Source organism: Macrotis lagotis, chromosome X (assembly GCF_037893015.1).
Source record: "Macrotis lagotis isolate mMagLag1 chromosome X, bilby.v1.9.chrom.fasta, whole genome shotgun sequence".
Taxonomy (NCBI): Eukaryota; Metazoa; Chordata; class Mammalia; order Peramelemorphia; family Peramelidae; genus Macrotis; species Macrotis lagotis.
Window position 1 is genome coordinate 260,909,045 of NC_133666.1, and position 16,728 is coordinate 260,925,772.

At 41.2% G+C, this 16,728-nt stretch overlaps 1 protein-coding gene across 1 annotated transcript in view; it reads right to left on the reverse strand.

The window, feature by feature from the left end:
* The window catches only part of ZSWIM6 (zinc finger SWIM-type containing 6), a 209,901-nt gene extending 193,465 nt beyond the window's left edge, over window positions 1-16,436 (reverse strand). The window contains exon 1 of the mRNA XM_074207245.1: window positions 15,438-16,436. Within this exon, the coding sequence (XP_074063346.1) occupies window positions 15,438-16,230 (793 nt within the window). The 5' untranslated portion in view covers window positions 16,231-16,436. The remainder of the gene's footprint in view (window positions 1-15,437) is intronic.
* Window positions 16,437-16,728: the final 292 nt, after the last annotated feature.

A 16,728-nucleotide genomic window follows, 5' to 3' on the forward strand; every position in this document is an offset into this window, starting at 1 on the left:
AGTCTTATTATATGAAATATCTTGGCCTATTCCCCCTCTCCTTTTTCTTTCTCCCATTACATTTCCCTTTTTTTCCCTATTAACTCCATTTTTACACCATATTTTATCTTCGAATTCAGCTTTCTCCTGTGCTTCAACTATAAAAGCTCCCTCTACCTGCTCTGTTAACTGAGAAGGTTCATATGAGTATTATCAGTGTCATTTTTCTATGCAGGAATACATGCAGTTCATCATCATTAAGTCCCTCATATTTTCCCCTTCTCCTCCAATTTCTAGGCTTCACCCAAGTCCTGTATCTGAAGCTCAAACCTTCTGTTCAGCTCTGGCCATTCCAACAGGAACATTTGAAATTCCCCTGGTTTATTGAAAGTCCATCTTTTTCCCTGGAAGAGGACATTCATTTTTGCTGGGTAGTTGATTCTTGGTTACATTCTAAGCTCTTTTGCCTTCTGGCATATTATATTCCAAGCCCTACGAGCTTCCAAGGTAGTTGCTGCTAAGTCCTGTGTGCTTCTGACTGCAGCTCCACGATATTTGAACTGTGTCCTTCTGGCTGCTTGTAATATTTTCTCCTTGACTTGGGAGTTCTGGAACTTGGCTATGATATTCCTAGGGGTAGGTTTTTTTGGGATCTCTTTCTCGGGGGGATTGGTGGATTCTCTCCATTTCTATTTTGCCCTCTGCTTCTAGGATATCAGGGCAATTTTCCTGTAGTAATTCTTTGAAAATGATATCAAGGCTCTTTTCCTGATCATGACTTTCAGGTATTCCAATAATTTTTAAATTATCTTTCCTAAGTCTGTTTTCCATATCAGTTGTTTTTTCAATGAGATATTTCACATTTTCTTCTAATTTTTCATTTTTTTGGTTTTGAAGTATTGATTCCTGATTTCTGGCAAATTCATCAATCTCCCTGAATTCTATTCTTTGTCTGAAGGATTTATTGTCCTCAGAGAGTTTTCTTATCTCTTTTTCCACCTGGCCCGTTCTGCTTTTTAAAGCATTCTTCTCCTCCATAACTTTTTGAACTGTTTTATTCCATTTAACCTAAGCTGGTTTTTAGCATGCTATTTTCTTCAGCATTTTTTTTTGATTTCCTTGACTAGGCTGCTGACTTCATTTTTCATGTTTTTCCTGCATCTCTCTCATTTCTTTTCCCAGTTTTTCCTTCTAACTCCCTCATTTGATTTTCAAAGTCTTTTTTAATCTCTGTCATAGCCTGAGCCCAATTTCTGTTTTTCTTGTAGTCTTTAGATGCAGGAGCTTGTGCTTCCTCATCTTTAGACTGAGTGTTTTGATCCTTCTTGGGCTCATTTGCAAAATATTTCTCAATTGTGTTCCTCTTTTTTCTCTGCTTGCTCATTTTTTCCCAGCCTCTGCCTGTTTTGGGGTGCTTCCTGATCTTTTGGGACACTCCCACAAGGGTCTCAGTGTGTGAGGCTCTGTCCTCCCTCCTGGTCTGTGAATGACCATAGGTACCCCCCTCTGCCACGGGGCTGAGGTGGGGGAGTGGGCCCTGCTGCTCTTCTGGGGGGGGGGGCTAGACTGCAATCAGGATCTGAATGTGGTCAGAGCCCCAGAGTACTGTTCCTGGGGCTAAAGACAAAGCTCTGCAGTCTCTCTCTTCACTCCCCTCCCTCAGCTCAATGGGCTCATGCCCTGGGGGCTCCTGCTTACCAGCTCCACCTGCTTCTGTTCCTGGATCAGGGCTGCAGAAAGACCATGCTGCTCTCTGTGTGCCCTGAAGGCTGGGCTCCATGTGCTCGCTCTGGCAGAGGTCCCCCGCTGTTCCCCCACTTTGTGCCTGGTGCTCCCTAGGGTGCAGCTCAGGAGACTCCCCCACTGCTGTGAGCTGCAGCTCCCAGCGCCCTGGGGCTGCCTCCGGGAGGCTGAGGTTCTTTCGCTCTGGTGGGCCACCCCTCTGACCCCAGGAAGCAGAGCCTTTCTGCTCTTTTCCAGGTTACCTTGAGTAGGAGAACTGCCTCATTGGGTCCCTCTGTGGATTCTGTCTCTGGAAAGTTTAGTTAGTCCTTAGCTTATGAGTTTTATCAGAGAGCACCTAAGATTCGATCCTTTATTGATGGAACACTATTGTTCCATTAGAAGCCAAGAGGGATAGAAATTCAGGGAAGCCAAGAAAATTTGCATGGACTAATGCTGAGCAAGGTGAGCAGAACCAGAGGAAAACTGTACACCCTAGCAGCAACAGGAGGGTGATGACCAAACTTGATGGGCTTGCTCATTCCATTAGTACAACAATCAAGCACAATACTTTATTTTCCTTCCCTAGGGATATGATTTCTCTCTCATCACATTCAACTTAGATCAATGTATACCATGGAAACAATGTAAAGACTAACAGACTGCCTTCTGGGGGGAGGGGGGGCAAGATTAGGGGGGAAATTGTAAAAAATAAAAAAATTAAATAAAAAATTAAAAATAAAATAAAATAAAAATAAATTCACTTCTACCTTCTAATAGGCTATCTTTTTACTATGTCCTCTTAAGCTTGAATTTTCTGCTTTCATAGTGAATTCAGTAGAATTCATCTCAACTATGCCTTAAAGACAAGTTGAAAAAGGAAAATCAATTTTGATTCTATTTCTAGTAATTTAAGCCAATTATTGTGGGCTACCTTAAAAAGGGCAGTAGATCAATTTGCTAACTAAATGTTATCCTGCCATCCCATGACCTAAGAACATTATACCAACATGTATTGGTTAAGGAAATAATAATCATCCACATTGTTTCTTTATTTGTATACTGCAAAGCATTCTTAACATAACCTCGTTTATATATCCCACACTTTAAAAAGAACGACTATTTTAAAAAAGCAAAAACCAAACATGTACTTTACTTTCCCAACACCTCTTCACAAATAAATAGATCAAAAGTTCTTAATCAGCTCAAGAATAAACCTGACATTTTTTGCACGAAAAGTGCAATCAATCAATAATAAAATTCTGCATTCCCATAAGTATTTCAAGAGCCTGAATGTACAGAAGCTACCAAATATAAATTCAGAGTACTTGTAGAGAACATACCTACAAGCAGATATTAACTAAATGTCAACCTAATAAATAACTTTTTTGAATTGTTTGATCATGTAACCAAAGCATGAACCACACCCAAACTATACAGGCAATCACTGTGTAAGGAAAGGGCATACCATAAACTGCAGAAAAAAAGTAGGAGAGCATAGGACAAGTAAGACATTAATTCTCAAGATTCATAGCCTCCAGTTTACTTACTGAAAAGTACACTGGATTTTCATTTACAAGGCCTGAGTGGGTGTGAATCCCTTCCTAGCATTGAGACTTGGGCAAGTCACTACTACACCTCTCAAGACATCAAGAGCCTTATTTGTAAAAGATGAGAGGATTTCTAATGTCAATGTCCAATTCTAAATTCTACCATTCAAAGCATACCAGAAATAATGTGAAAATTCCACATCTCTCTAGGATTCCAACACTTAACAGCTGTATGACCTTTAGGCAAGTCACCCAAGTTCATTTCCTTCAATTATAAAATAAAGGTAAAAATACTAGACCATATCTCATAAGCTACCAGAATGAGCTGAAAGATAGTTCAGAGGCCATGCCTAGTACAGTCATGCTTAAATAATATTCTTCCATATTTAGAAAGGATCTCTGATTTTGATAACATGGGCAAATCCTGCATAATAACTTTGAGAAACTGTCAAGCACTTTGCTTAAAATCTAAGTTAAAAACACATTATTCAGGGCAGCTAGATGGTGCCGTGAATAGAGCACCGGCCCTAAAGAAGGACCTGAGTTCAAATCTAGTCTCAGAGATTTGATACTTACTAGCTGTATGACCAAAAACAAACAGAAAACACATTATCCCTCTGATTTACTAGGTTACTGGCAAAGAATGGGGGGGGGGGGGGGGGGGTTAGGAACCTTGTTGGGATAAGAATAGTCAAGTATGACCTTTCTTCAATGAAGACCATGCCAACACACTTTGAAACAGTGCTTCAATTTCAGATATTCATTAACTAACTCTTTAACAAATTCTAGAATCTTACCTGAAATTTAAATCAAGACCACTGGCCTGTAGTCCACACATTCCATTTTACTCTTCCCTGTTTCACTTCACTTCCATTCAAAGGTGAAAATTAGCCAGGAGATACACAGCAAAAAATGAAAGTCAAATCTATGCAGCAAGAGAGAAAAGGTCCAAGGTCAAAGGGACTCCTCTTCCCATCAAAAGCTCTTCAGATCTTGAAAGGGAGATCAGGCTGACAGCAAAAGGTGGAGGTTGCCTGGCCCTGGCACAGATGAAAGTTGTAGAGTAGCCCTTAACAGCTTTCCCTCAGGGGAGATGGGTAACAAAAGGAGGAAGGCCCACAATCAGGTTTCCCTCCTCTTCTCCTGAACTTTCTAAAATTTTGTCTTCACTAATGCTATACTGAGCATACAACAGGGACTTAATAAATTTGTTTAACTTAAATATTTCAAAATTATATATAGTTTTGGCAAATGATGATTAAATTGAATTATAGAACAGTAAAATCTAGGGCAAGAAGGGATTTCAGGTCCCATCACTGTAAACTGTTTCAGTTTAAAAGTGAGAAAACAGAGACCCAAGGAGTTTAGTGTCCTTTCCCAGATCATTGGATCATGGATGTAGAGTTATTAGGAATTTCAGAGCTCAACTAGTCCATTCTCTCATGTTTCTTCAAAGACAGCATTTATTAAAGTATTTAATATTTACAAGGCACTGTGCATGAGCAAGCAAGACAACCTTTGCCCTATGAAGTATATTCCAATGAGAGAAGACAACATCTAAAAGGGAAACTGAAGTACACTTGTGGCTGCATAGTGTAGGAAAGGCTAAGATGTGACCTAGAGGCTTGATTCCCAGCAAAGTAAGGTGAAATGTTACATGTCTGAACCAAAAGATAAGAGGAGCAGAGTCTGGGGATGGAAGCAAGGATTTCAGGAGGGAAGGAGAAAAGGGATAGTAGATGAGGAAGAGGGTTAGAGTGGAGACAACATGGTGAAGAGATTCCAGAAAGTGGTAAGTGGCCTGGTTCTAGGCATCATAAGGTGAAAGCTCATCTACCAGGACTAGGGATGCAGGGATGGAGTCCAAAGTTTCAAGGGGAAAGGAAGGTAATTGCAAGAATGTAGGTAGCCTAGTAATAAGATAGCCAAGATGATGAGAAAAGTGAGTTAAGTGACTTGTCAGAAGTCACACAGAAAATGTGACGGACAGGGTATGAACTTGGGTCCTCTAGCTCCAGAGACAATGCTCCTTCCACTCTACTGATGTTGCTTCCAAGGACAACCCTTATATATGCCCCTCACAAGTTAGGGTGGAAGTAAGGTCTAGATCTCTAACTCTCTTAACAGAAGGTAGCACACTTGGATGCAAAACCTAAAAGAGTTTAGTTTGATATCTAAAATATTTAAGTTTATGCAATTTGCCAACATTCCTACACTATCTGGCCTCCTGCCACGATGGCCTTATGCCAGTCTGATCCAGGGCCAGGCTAAAAATAAATCCTGGAGTAGCGGCTGGAATACCGATCTTCTGACCCCAGTTCTATTTCCTTGAGATTGAGGAAATAAATAAGAGGAGGAGAGTCAATATGTATTACTAATGCAGATTTACTTCCTCTGAACACAAGTGAGGTGATAAAAGTCTCCCTCTTCTCCTGCTCTTAAACTTGAATTTATTCTCAATCACTAAATCCTTGGATTGAGATTTTACCAAAAATCTGAGATTTACCAAATGTAGAAGGCTGAAGATATCAGAAAAGAAACCTTATGATATATAATGTATATACATATATGTATCTATTAAACTACATGGAGTGTAAAATTAGAAGTGTTTAAGAAATTTGAAGTTATCATAACATTTTTAGCTAAGAAAGGAAATAGACTGAAGACAGTAAAATGGTCTATTCAGCTCAAGCACACCAGACCATCTTCTGCCTTCACAAATGCCTTCCCTCCCCTCCTCTCTCTCTCTGCTAGTTTCTTTACAAGCTCAGATCAAGACCACCTCCCAGGCATTTCCTGGGTACCGCCCAGCTGCTCATGTTCCCCCCCCCCCAACCCAAAAAATTGCCTATTATTGATTTTAAACCTGGAAACATGTTGCTTCCCCACACATAGAGTAAACAAAGCTTCTTGAAGATTTTTTTTTTGAGTTTCAATTAAGAGTTAGCAAAGACATTGGAATGGTTTGCCATTTCCTTCTCCAGTTCATTTTGCAGATTAAAAAAAAAATGAGACAAAATGGATTAAGTGACCTGCCTAGGATTACAACTACTAAGTATCTAAAGCTGCATTTGAATTCAGATCTTCCTTATTCCAGGCTGGTACTCTTATCTACTTCACCACCTAGGCTACCTATTTCTTGAGGGGAGACTCATTTTTTTCAGGATAGCCTTGGTTCAGTGACTGACACCTAGCAGATGCTTCATAAATACTTGTTGAAGCACTCTTTATCTGTACTTTAGTAACATGAAAAAGTGGGAATGGTGAAATTTTTAATGCAACATCAAACTTTTTTTCCCCAATGACAACCAACTTCTCAGGTAAGAAATTGTTTCTAGTATCAAGAAGTACAGGAGCAAGGGCAAGCAGCTGCATACAAGGCATTGCATAAACTCAAACAACTGTCCATAAGAGTTCAGATTACTGTCACTCATCATTTTACTAATAAAATCCAGTAAGTCCTAAGTGGCTGCTTGGTATAATTAGCTAAAAGTAGAGGGAAGGGAATAAAAGTGTAAAGCTTGCTTCTACAGAATCATCTAGGTATTATTTTCCATATAATTTTCCCACATTAGAGGTCAGACACCAATTAACAATGAAAAATGCTTTATGTAAACAGACAGATTGTTAAATAAAGCAGGACAAGAAGGCAAGTCACCTGAATTTTCAGCACATTAATTCATTAAATGAGTTTTTGATTAATCTGATCAACTTTAGACTATTAGCTAGGATTTACATTAACTGACAGGTACTGCTGCATTCTCCCAATTAATGTCAGACTCTCAGTCACTGAACAGATACCACCCATTCCTCCCAAAGACTGTCAAATGTACTCAAATGCAACAAGAAATGTTAGAACAGTGCTACAAACATAGTAAACACTTAATGTTTTTATTCATTCATAATCTCTTAGATGATAACTTTTTTAAAGGCTTGATAACTCAAATTCACGACTGAATTCACTATAATACACCATTATCTAATTTAGCTTGCAACAAGAACCAACTCTTGGTTTAAAAAAAACAGGATAATTTTTACATGAAGACAACAATCCAGGTCAAACTTTATACCCATTTGCAAAACTATAATCCAAAATTAAAGGTTCTTCATCAAATGCCAAATGAAATACAATTTGAAGTCAATGGCTATGATCAAATATCCTTAAACTATGAAACAAAGAGCAAGGACACAGAGCAATAAACTAGAAAATCTAAATCTAAGCATAGTGCCAAGTCAAAAACCACATTCAAGTGACACTGTGAAGAGGATGAAAGCCCAAATCACACAACAAAAGAAAAACAGAAAGAGGTTAAGACAGTTCAATAAGCTATAAGATCAAATGAATCAGTACATAAAATAAAGCGATAAAGGACTGGACATAATACTGTTCCAGAGGCAAATTTCAAATAAAGTAACAAAAAATTCAATCTGAAAAAAAAAAGCACAAGTTACTAGACAACATTCAGTCAACTACATTCCAAACAGTCATAATTCTCAAGTCATCTATTTCATTATCATATAGAAATTATATGTGAGTATGTGTGTGTGTCTCTGTTGTTCAGTCCTGTCCAATTCCTCCTGATCTCAATTGAGGTTTTTCTGGAAAAGATACTAGAGTAATTTGCCGTTTCCTTCTCAAGGTCACTTTACCCATAAGGAAACTGAGCCAAACAGAGCTAACTTGTTCAGGGTTATAGAGCTAATATGTGTTGAGTCTGGATTTGAACTCAGGTCTCCCTGACTCCAGACCCTGTGCTCTATCCATTGCACCACCTAGCCAAGATAATATATATTTACATACATGTTTATACATACAAATTAAAATAGATATATATTCCTACATGCATACTACATTGTATGGATTACTATACTTTTAAGTTGTAAAGTAAAAGGTTTTTAGAGTCAAATTTAAAACACAATTTGAACGTTTATAGGGGAGATAAACAAATTCTGTCAACTACAGAAAACCAGGAGATGAAGCAAAATACAATTAGCCTTCAACCACTTTAATGAGCCAGGAATTCTTTTTAGGGTTCATTCCAGGAAAACATTAATTCCTTGAAGTCAGAGACTGTTGATTTTTTTTAGCAGCAGCAGCTTACACTTACATTCATCAGAAATGAATTTTAAAATAAATAAAAATATAAAAAATCTATTTCAATAAAAAATTGTTATTTTTCTTACAATTTTTCCTGCACTAGTGGTTTAAAGTTAATTAACAATGAAAAATATACAAATTATATACAAATTGTTAAGTAAATCAAGACAAGGAGGCAAGTTACTTAAATTTTCAAAGTACTAATTTGTTAAATGAGTTTCTCGTTTATCTAATCAAACTAATACAAAATTATTCTTAAAATCCCGTTTTTATACTAGATTATATGTATGCAAATATATATTACACATGATTTAGCATTAAGACTAAAATGTCAACCAGAAGTACTTATAATTTAAAAACTTTAAAAACTTAGAAAAATCCTTCTATTACTTAATCCAATATTATAATTAAGAGGCAAATTATACTGAAATCCTAAGATCCCTGTCATATCCCATCAGATTTCAATATACTTTCCTTGAAAATAAATGGGATATGTATACTAAATGCAAGGATTATTATAATTTGATCAGATTATCTACAACTTAATATGATTTCACTAAATCACTATCCCTTCCTAATTATTTCCAAAAAATCCAATATCTAAGTGGAGGGGGAGAAATTTAGTTACTAAAACAGGTATCATTCAAGAACAATCATAACAAAAAAACTTTTATTAATGATTAGAGCTCCATACAGAAGTTTACTATTAAAGTCTGATCTAAAACTAATTAGCCCACAGCCATTTTTAATTAATAAGGTCTTTTTAATATTATTTGTCAGCATTTGGTTAATCTACACATTCTTGATAAAGAAAATTCTTTATTATAAAGAACTAAGAGAGAGAGGTTCAAAGCACATTCTTAGCAGAAAATAGGACTTTCTACAGATAACTGTGATACTAGTATTTTAATCTCCTATAACCACTTTTTTTAAATGCACTAGAAGGTTCTTAACACAAAAATCAAAATTATAAATTGAATTTTATAAAAAAATAGATATCTGATATCTTCTCCGAAAAAAACACTTGAAATTGGTATTCTCAAGACAACTTCTTTAGCATTTAAAAACCAAATTTATTCCCTCTATATTCCAATACTAAGCCATTTATGTCAGAATGCTTAGAACTAAGAAAGTTCTTCTCTAGATTATTTTTCTAATAGAAACCAACTAAAGCTAAATCAATTTCCAATTATATTTCAAATTTCCATGTTATTAATTTCTAGAAATACTACTTTCAGAGACAAAAAAAGGTATGAAATTTTTTGGTTTCTCAAGGGGCAAAAATAAGCAGAATTCAATGTCAAAATTAGTTCAAGTCCTATTCACCCCCCCCCAATCTTTTTCTCATTCCCTGATTCTGATCAGAATTAATTTTCCCACAAATCAGAAATTACTCCTAAGAAAATATACAAGACTACTTTTTCCTTCTTAATAAAGAAAACTAATTATCCTAAATGGTCTATGGGTCAATATAAAAAAAAGTACTTCAACAAGTACTCAAAAATCCAATCTTTATATAACCAAGAGAACAAATCAAGCAAGGGGGAAAAAAGAAAAAAACTAAGCAGTCTTTGCTTAGCCTGCCATTCTCAATAAAGATACTTTGTCAATGTTTTAAAACACCTATTCTTTAGCTACATCCTTTATATTTGAGTTCTGTTGCTGTTGTTTTAAAAATTAAACCCACTTGTTTATTTCTTTTCAAAGGAAATATTTAGAGTTAGAATATAGATACCTGTACCTGTCAAGGAAGGAGATAATCCCCATGAAATAAAGATTTTTTGCAACATGTTTATATATACATATCAAAATTAGCTTTATATATATTCCTACATTTATACATATATATATATGTATGTATGTATGTATCTTTACAAGTTATCTTAATCCAAATAAATCATTAGAATGTCTACTTTATCCAAAGCGACTTGTGCTGGCTCACATTCTCACTCTCAAAATGAACTACATTATTCAATAGAGTAATTTATGTTTAAAAATTAAAGCATTTTTGATGAAAGAAAAATATACACTTTAACAATTTCAGCTCACTTTTTCAATGCAAGCATGCTGATGTTTCAAAAAGATAAAGCCTCAAACCTGCAAATGAAATTCAAGGTACAATGCACTTGGCCTGTGGATCGACTTGAAGTCAAAGTCCTCAAGGAAGACTTTTCTTCCTTATACCAAAACGTATGCTATACCGCGGAATGGCAAGAAATTAAGATTTTTTTTAAAAAAAGCAGAGAGATGTTTAACCCAGATCTTTAACCACATTCTATGACTGAGAATTTAACTTTTTAAAAGATCTTTTTGGTTAGAAAAGCTAACCCCATCTCCAAAAGTCTCAACTTTTCCTAATTATACTGTGAACCACTGAGAATCAGGGTACCCAAAGAACTGTCAGATTTTTCACTTGAAATATAGTAGTTAACTCCACCCACCCACCCACCCCTTCATTGCATCCAACTGTGCAAAGCTCAGCAAATCCCTGATGAATTGAAACTTAAGTAATCAGTCAATAAACATCTATTAAGTGCCTAGGATGTGCCAGGCCCCAAGATAAAGCCAAGAATACAAAAAAAAAAAAGTGATAGTCCATCCCTCCTCAAGGGGATCACAATCTAATGAGGGAGATAACAAGGAAACAAATAGAAACCACTCAGCTTTCTACAGGACTAGAAAATTAAAAAGGCAGGGGTTGGGAAAGGTTTCCTGAGAGAAAGAGGCCAAGGGGTTGTAGTTGGGACCAAAAGGAAGGCAGGAAGAGGGAGAGCACTCCAGGAATGGGGAACAGTCAAAGAAAATGTGAAGTCAGAAGATGGAGGAGTACTGTTCATGAAGCAGCAAGCAAGTCATTATTACTGGATCCAGGAAGGCATGGAACTAATATCCTTGACACCACCCCCCCAAAAAAAAGCAATGAAAAATACAAATTTGGTTAATTTTAGGATTCAGTGCTCTTATGTATCATCCACAACAGCACACTTTGTTACTGATTAAAAGCCAAAATTTGTGGCAAAATAACTATTAATGCTATCTATGGAATACAGGTTTTGAGATTACTGTTAACAGTCAGCAGGACATAGTTACTTTAGTACTTTCAGAATCAAATCTTTTTACAAAAGTGTCCAGCCTAAAAGAAAAATATATATAAATATATATATATATATATATATATATATATATATATATATATATATATAGCTTAAATTTCAATGCCTTAGAGATACAGTCTGTTTCAGTTCATTCACTATTTGGTAATTAAGTACCCAAAGCCTATAAAAGCTGAATGACCTACCTGCCTAGGGTCACAGAGCTTGTAAGAGTCTGGATTTGTACCGTACATCTCAACTGTCCCTACTTAAAGACTGTCCAGTAAATAACTATCCTTAAGGCTTAAGGTTCTTCAGTCTCTTCTTGGGGGAGGAGGGGAGAGGAAGAGAAAGAGGGCACAAACTCTAGTTTTGCATTTTAATCATTTGCTGTGGGTCTGAGGCCAGACACAAATTAAAACTATCATTTCTGAATAAGATGGATCTATACACTCTGAGGAAGGAAAGAAGCAGCATTTAGTCAGGGTTTTAAATTTTCTACATCATTTACTTAATAGTTGTCATGATATGTTAAATGCCTTCAAAATAGCATTTAATAAGAATATTTAACATTTCTACTGTTTAAGGTTTATATGTTACATGTATGTTATATGTAACTTTATATGTTACAATAACTCAAATAAGGAAGTAAAATTTCCCCCCATTCTAGAAGTCAGAAAAACTGAGGTTTTGAGGAAAGTAAAAGACTTACCCACAATCACACAGTTGATAGAGTAAAATAAAATTTGAATACTGGTCTTCCCAACTGGATGCTGTTTCCTCCAATTTAACAAAACTGAAAGTATTTTTGGTTTGTAAATCTACTTTTTTTTATAAAGAGTTGATTAACTGTTTTGCTTCAAGTACTATCCATCTGATAATATTAAATTCAAAAGATATAATTTTTTTGTTTTGTTGGACAAAATGCACGAAACAGTCCAAAAAATCTTGACCTTCAATTCAGATGACAATGGAATTTCTTATATTAAGTTTCATAGCATATTCAGTCCAGTATGTCAAATATTAGGTTTCTTTTAATTTATGTAGAAAATTCATCACTCAGTTCCTACAACTCGGTCGAATTCTTCCTTAATTGTATGTCTTCCATTGTGTAATTCTATGAACATTCCTACATGTAAATTCTGATTTAGTCATCGCTATTCTATAAATGTAAAATTCAATTTTTATCTAAAAATACTTTGTCTTTATCTCTTCCCAAAAAAAAAAGAACTAAGCTCCTTAAACAAGCTTAGAAATTGAAAATGAGAACAAGTTCTGCAACAGTAATACTCACCTTGACAAATATTCCTTATTTATCATACATATGCTTAAACATGAGCCAAACCATAAATTTAAATTGAATTCTATCATTAACCTGTGCTCTTAGTCCCCCACCCAAAGTCATAACAAGTTTATATTTCACACTGCCAACTGTCAAGACCTGTAGTAGCCCAAGATCTCCAACTTGACTGGCACAACAAGTAATACAACTTGGAAGTTAAGGAAATTGGCACAACTCAGAGAAAAAGAAGATTTTCCACAATTTGTACAGTACTTGTTTGGTATGTATTATGTGTTCCAGAGGTAGAGGTCAACATTTGAGCTGTATTAAATGCATAACATTTCTTCACATCTACTGTTGCCAAAATCACTCAATGGCCCCCTCCCCTTTTGAGACTACACAAAAAAGTTACTATTTTCTTTTTACAACTACTCACCAAGGCCTCTTTCCTCTGCTGAAAGCAGGCAAAGCCCACGCTGTGTGTCTGTCTCCTACAGAAGATTGCATCTTTTATTTATCACCCCTTGGCTTTATTTTCACAGTGAATTCCTTGCTTAAATGCAATCAGCCAAGAAACCCTCCCTATGTGCACTCCTGTCATTCCTCATTGCTTGCAAGCAGAGTCAAGCACAGGCAAAAAAAAAAAAAAAAAAAAACCCTCAACATTGCCAACCAAGACTTAAAAAAAAAAAAAGGCTTCTTTCCCACCCCTGGGAAGCCATAGATGTGTTTCAACCTTCCAAACTGGCAGAATAGGTAAAAAAGTAAAATGTGAGAGAACATTAACTACATCAAAGGAAGCTAGATAGCCTCAAACGCCCAAGGCAGAAGGTAGGGAGCCTTAAAATAAGGCAACGTTGGAGGCAGCCTATAGCCAAGCAAAAATTAACATTTGAGGTTACATTAGAATTCAAATTAATTACCAATAACGGCCCACAGGATTTACATCAAAACTCGGTTTTTTTAGTGTGAAAGAAATTAAATACTAGAAATAAAAAAAAAAAAAGTATCACTCCAAGGAAATGGTAAAAAGCTCAAACCGTATGTAGATTTCCTTTGATAGCCTTTAGCCCCTACCATTTCGTGTAATCTATGACAAAAGAGGGGGGAAACGTCTCTATTATTCAGGTGAGGGGAAGAGAGAATTTCAATTGTAAAATTGTTTGTTTCAGTACAAGTCCCTCTGTCCACTGAACAGAAATAGAGTGGGGAGGGAGAAGGGGGTTGGGGGTGGAAAAGGGAACAGAGAAAAGCTTTTCTCAAATACGGAGTTTAAAAGGCTCTCCCAGGGACTGTCAGAGAAAGAGGTTGTGTAGCTTTAAATCACAAGTCCTTCGGTCTTTGTCAAATCTCTCCTATTTTACAAGCCCTGAAAAGAAATAGACGCTTTTGTTTGCTTTCCCCTCCTAGAAGGGTGACAGAAAACTGAAAAGGACATAAACATGAAAAAAAGAGAACAAAGTGTCAGATGCCCCTCCTCATCCTCCCTCAAGAGGAATTGCCCCACCACCGAGGAAGATGCGCAGTGGGCAAATATAGCCAGAGGGGGCTGGACCAAAGAGGAAGAGGGGAAGAACCTGGAGGGTCCAGAGACAAGGCTGGACTCACAGGGGGAGGGGGGTCTGAGAAATCCCTGCTCACCACCAGCTCTCCTACGTACAACCAATAAAAATCTACTCTGACCACCCATCTCAAACAAAAACAGGGGAGAAAACACACACACACACCCCTTATCAAACAAACAGCCATCCCAAACAACCATCTGAAACGTATTAAATCTCAAAAGGAAGCTTCGGACCTGTTTATTTACGGGACACGCACTCTAATTCAGGGGGTTTTAAACTGAAAGAGAAAAAATCTCTGTGAAAGAGTGTGAAAGGAGAAAAGAGGAAGAGTCCAGCCATTGGGAGGGGGGGTCAACCTCGACCCCTTCTCTCCCCTTTTTTTTGTTGCTGCTTCTGGAGAAGAAGGGAGAAAACAGTTAAATCCCAGGGCAACTGGCGGAGCCTCCGCCTTTCCTCTCCGCAGCAGCCCGGACCCGGAGCTATCCATCCCTCCATCCCTCCATCCCTCCATCCACCCATCCCTCCATCCACCCACCCATCCATCCCCCGCGCGCCCGAGGCAGCCCCGGAGAGGACCATCCACTCCGGAGCAGGGAAATGTATTCCCCCTCCCCTCAAATCACTGGGGGGAAGCAGGGAGGTGGGAGGGAGGAAAGCAGGAGGGGGAGAAGAGAAAGAAAGAGAGGGCAGCGGCGGCAGCCGCCCCGGGATCGGGCTGCGGGCTGCATTGTCTGCGGCAGCTCCAGCCCCCCCGCACACACTCACTCACACTCGCTCGCACACTCACGCGCGCGCACGGACGGACACGCACAGGGCCAGACCACGCACCCCGCGCCGCGCGGGGGCTATCGCCGCTCCACAGAAAGCCCCTTTGTCCAGCCACGGCCCCCCCCCACCTAGAAAAAAAGCCCCTTCGGAAAGTAAAGGGGCACGAGGAAAAGGGAAAATGCCCCCCGCCCGCCCCTTCCAGCGGGTCTCTTCTTGCTGATTCATTTCCCACTCGCGTCGGCCGATCTCGGGGAACACAAGAGGGGGTGCGGGGGGCGCGGGTCTGGACTTGGGGTGCGGGGGAGCGCAGGCTTCCCAGGCTGGGGGAGGGGAGGCGCGGGGCGGACGGCCCGGCGGCCGCACGTCTGTCCGGTGACTCACCGACTTGCAGGACGTTATCGACGCAGCCGCTCTCCAGCAGCGCGATGCCCCGGCGGAAGGGCAGCCGGGTCTCGTCGCCGCTCTCCCCGGCCCCGCCGGCCCCCGCGGCCGCTCCGGCGGCGGCGGCGGCGGCGGCGGCGGCGGCGGCAGCGGCGGCGGCGGCGGCGGCGGACGAGTTGGACGACGAGGACGAGGAGACGCCGCCGCCGCCGCCGCCGCCGCCGCCGCCTCCGCCGCCGCCGCCGCCGCTCTCGTCCCCGCCGCCGCCGCCGGCGCCGCCCCCGGTGTTGAAGGACGAGTACATGCAGATCTCCCGCTCGCTGCGAGGGAAGGACCAGTACACGATCCGGCGCTGCACGGGCTCCGGGATCCTCTCGAAGCGCTCCTCCACCCGCTGGAACGGCCACTTCTCCGCCACCTTCCGCGCCGCGATGTCCAGCAGCGACTCCGGGCTCTGGGTCTTCCCCGGCGGGAGCAGCCCCAGCGCCGAGCCGCCCCCACACGCGGCCGCGCCGCCCGCCCGCTGGCCCGGGCGGCAGGCCGAGCCGTAGCCGCCGCCCCCGCCGCCGCCGCCCCCGCCGCCGCCGCCGCCGCCCCCGCCGCTGCTGCCCCCGCCGCCGCCGCCGCCGCCGCCGCCCCCGGGCCGGCAGCACAGCCGTTTCGCCGGAGGAGGCTGCTGTCCGCGCTCCGCCATGACCGCGCAGCTTCTAACCCCACAGCGGAAGTGCCGGGACCCTATAAACGGCACGAGGAAGCGCGACACGCACACGCCGCCGCGACGCCACGCCGCCATCTAGGGCCAGCCGCTCCTTGTAGGGGCACAGGGGGCGGGGCCTTCCCCTCCGGGGGGCGGGGCTGGGCCTGGGGGCGGGGCGGCCGGCGGGCCGCTGAAGGCAGGGGGCGGGGCTGCTTATGCAAATCCCCGGGCCCAAACATAAATAGAGCGAGCGCGGACCCCCCGGAGGGGGGCGTCGGCCGCGCCGGCGTAGGCGGCCCGGGCCGAGCGGCCGGGAGAATGTCAACCTGCTGTGACGTCCGAGGGCGGGGCTCGGGCGGGGCTCGGGCGGGGCTCCCGCGGGAAGGGGCGGGCCCCGGGCCGCGGGTGTGTCCGCCCCCCCCCCCCCCCCCCCCCGAGCCTCCAACGCTCGGCCTCTTTTTGATGTCAAACAAGTGCAGACGCGCCTCGGGGGCGGCGGCGGGGGCGGCCGAGGAGGCGGGCAGGGAGGAAGGAAACCCGGAGAACGGGAATGGGGGGCCGGGGGAAGCAGGGGGCGGAGCCCTCGGGGACGGC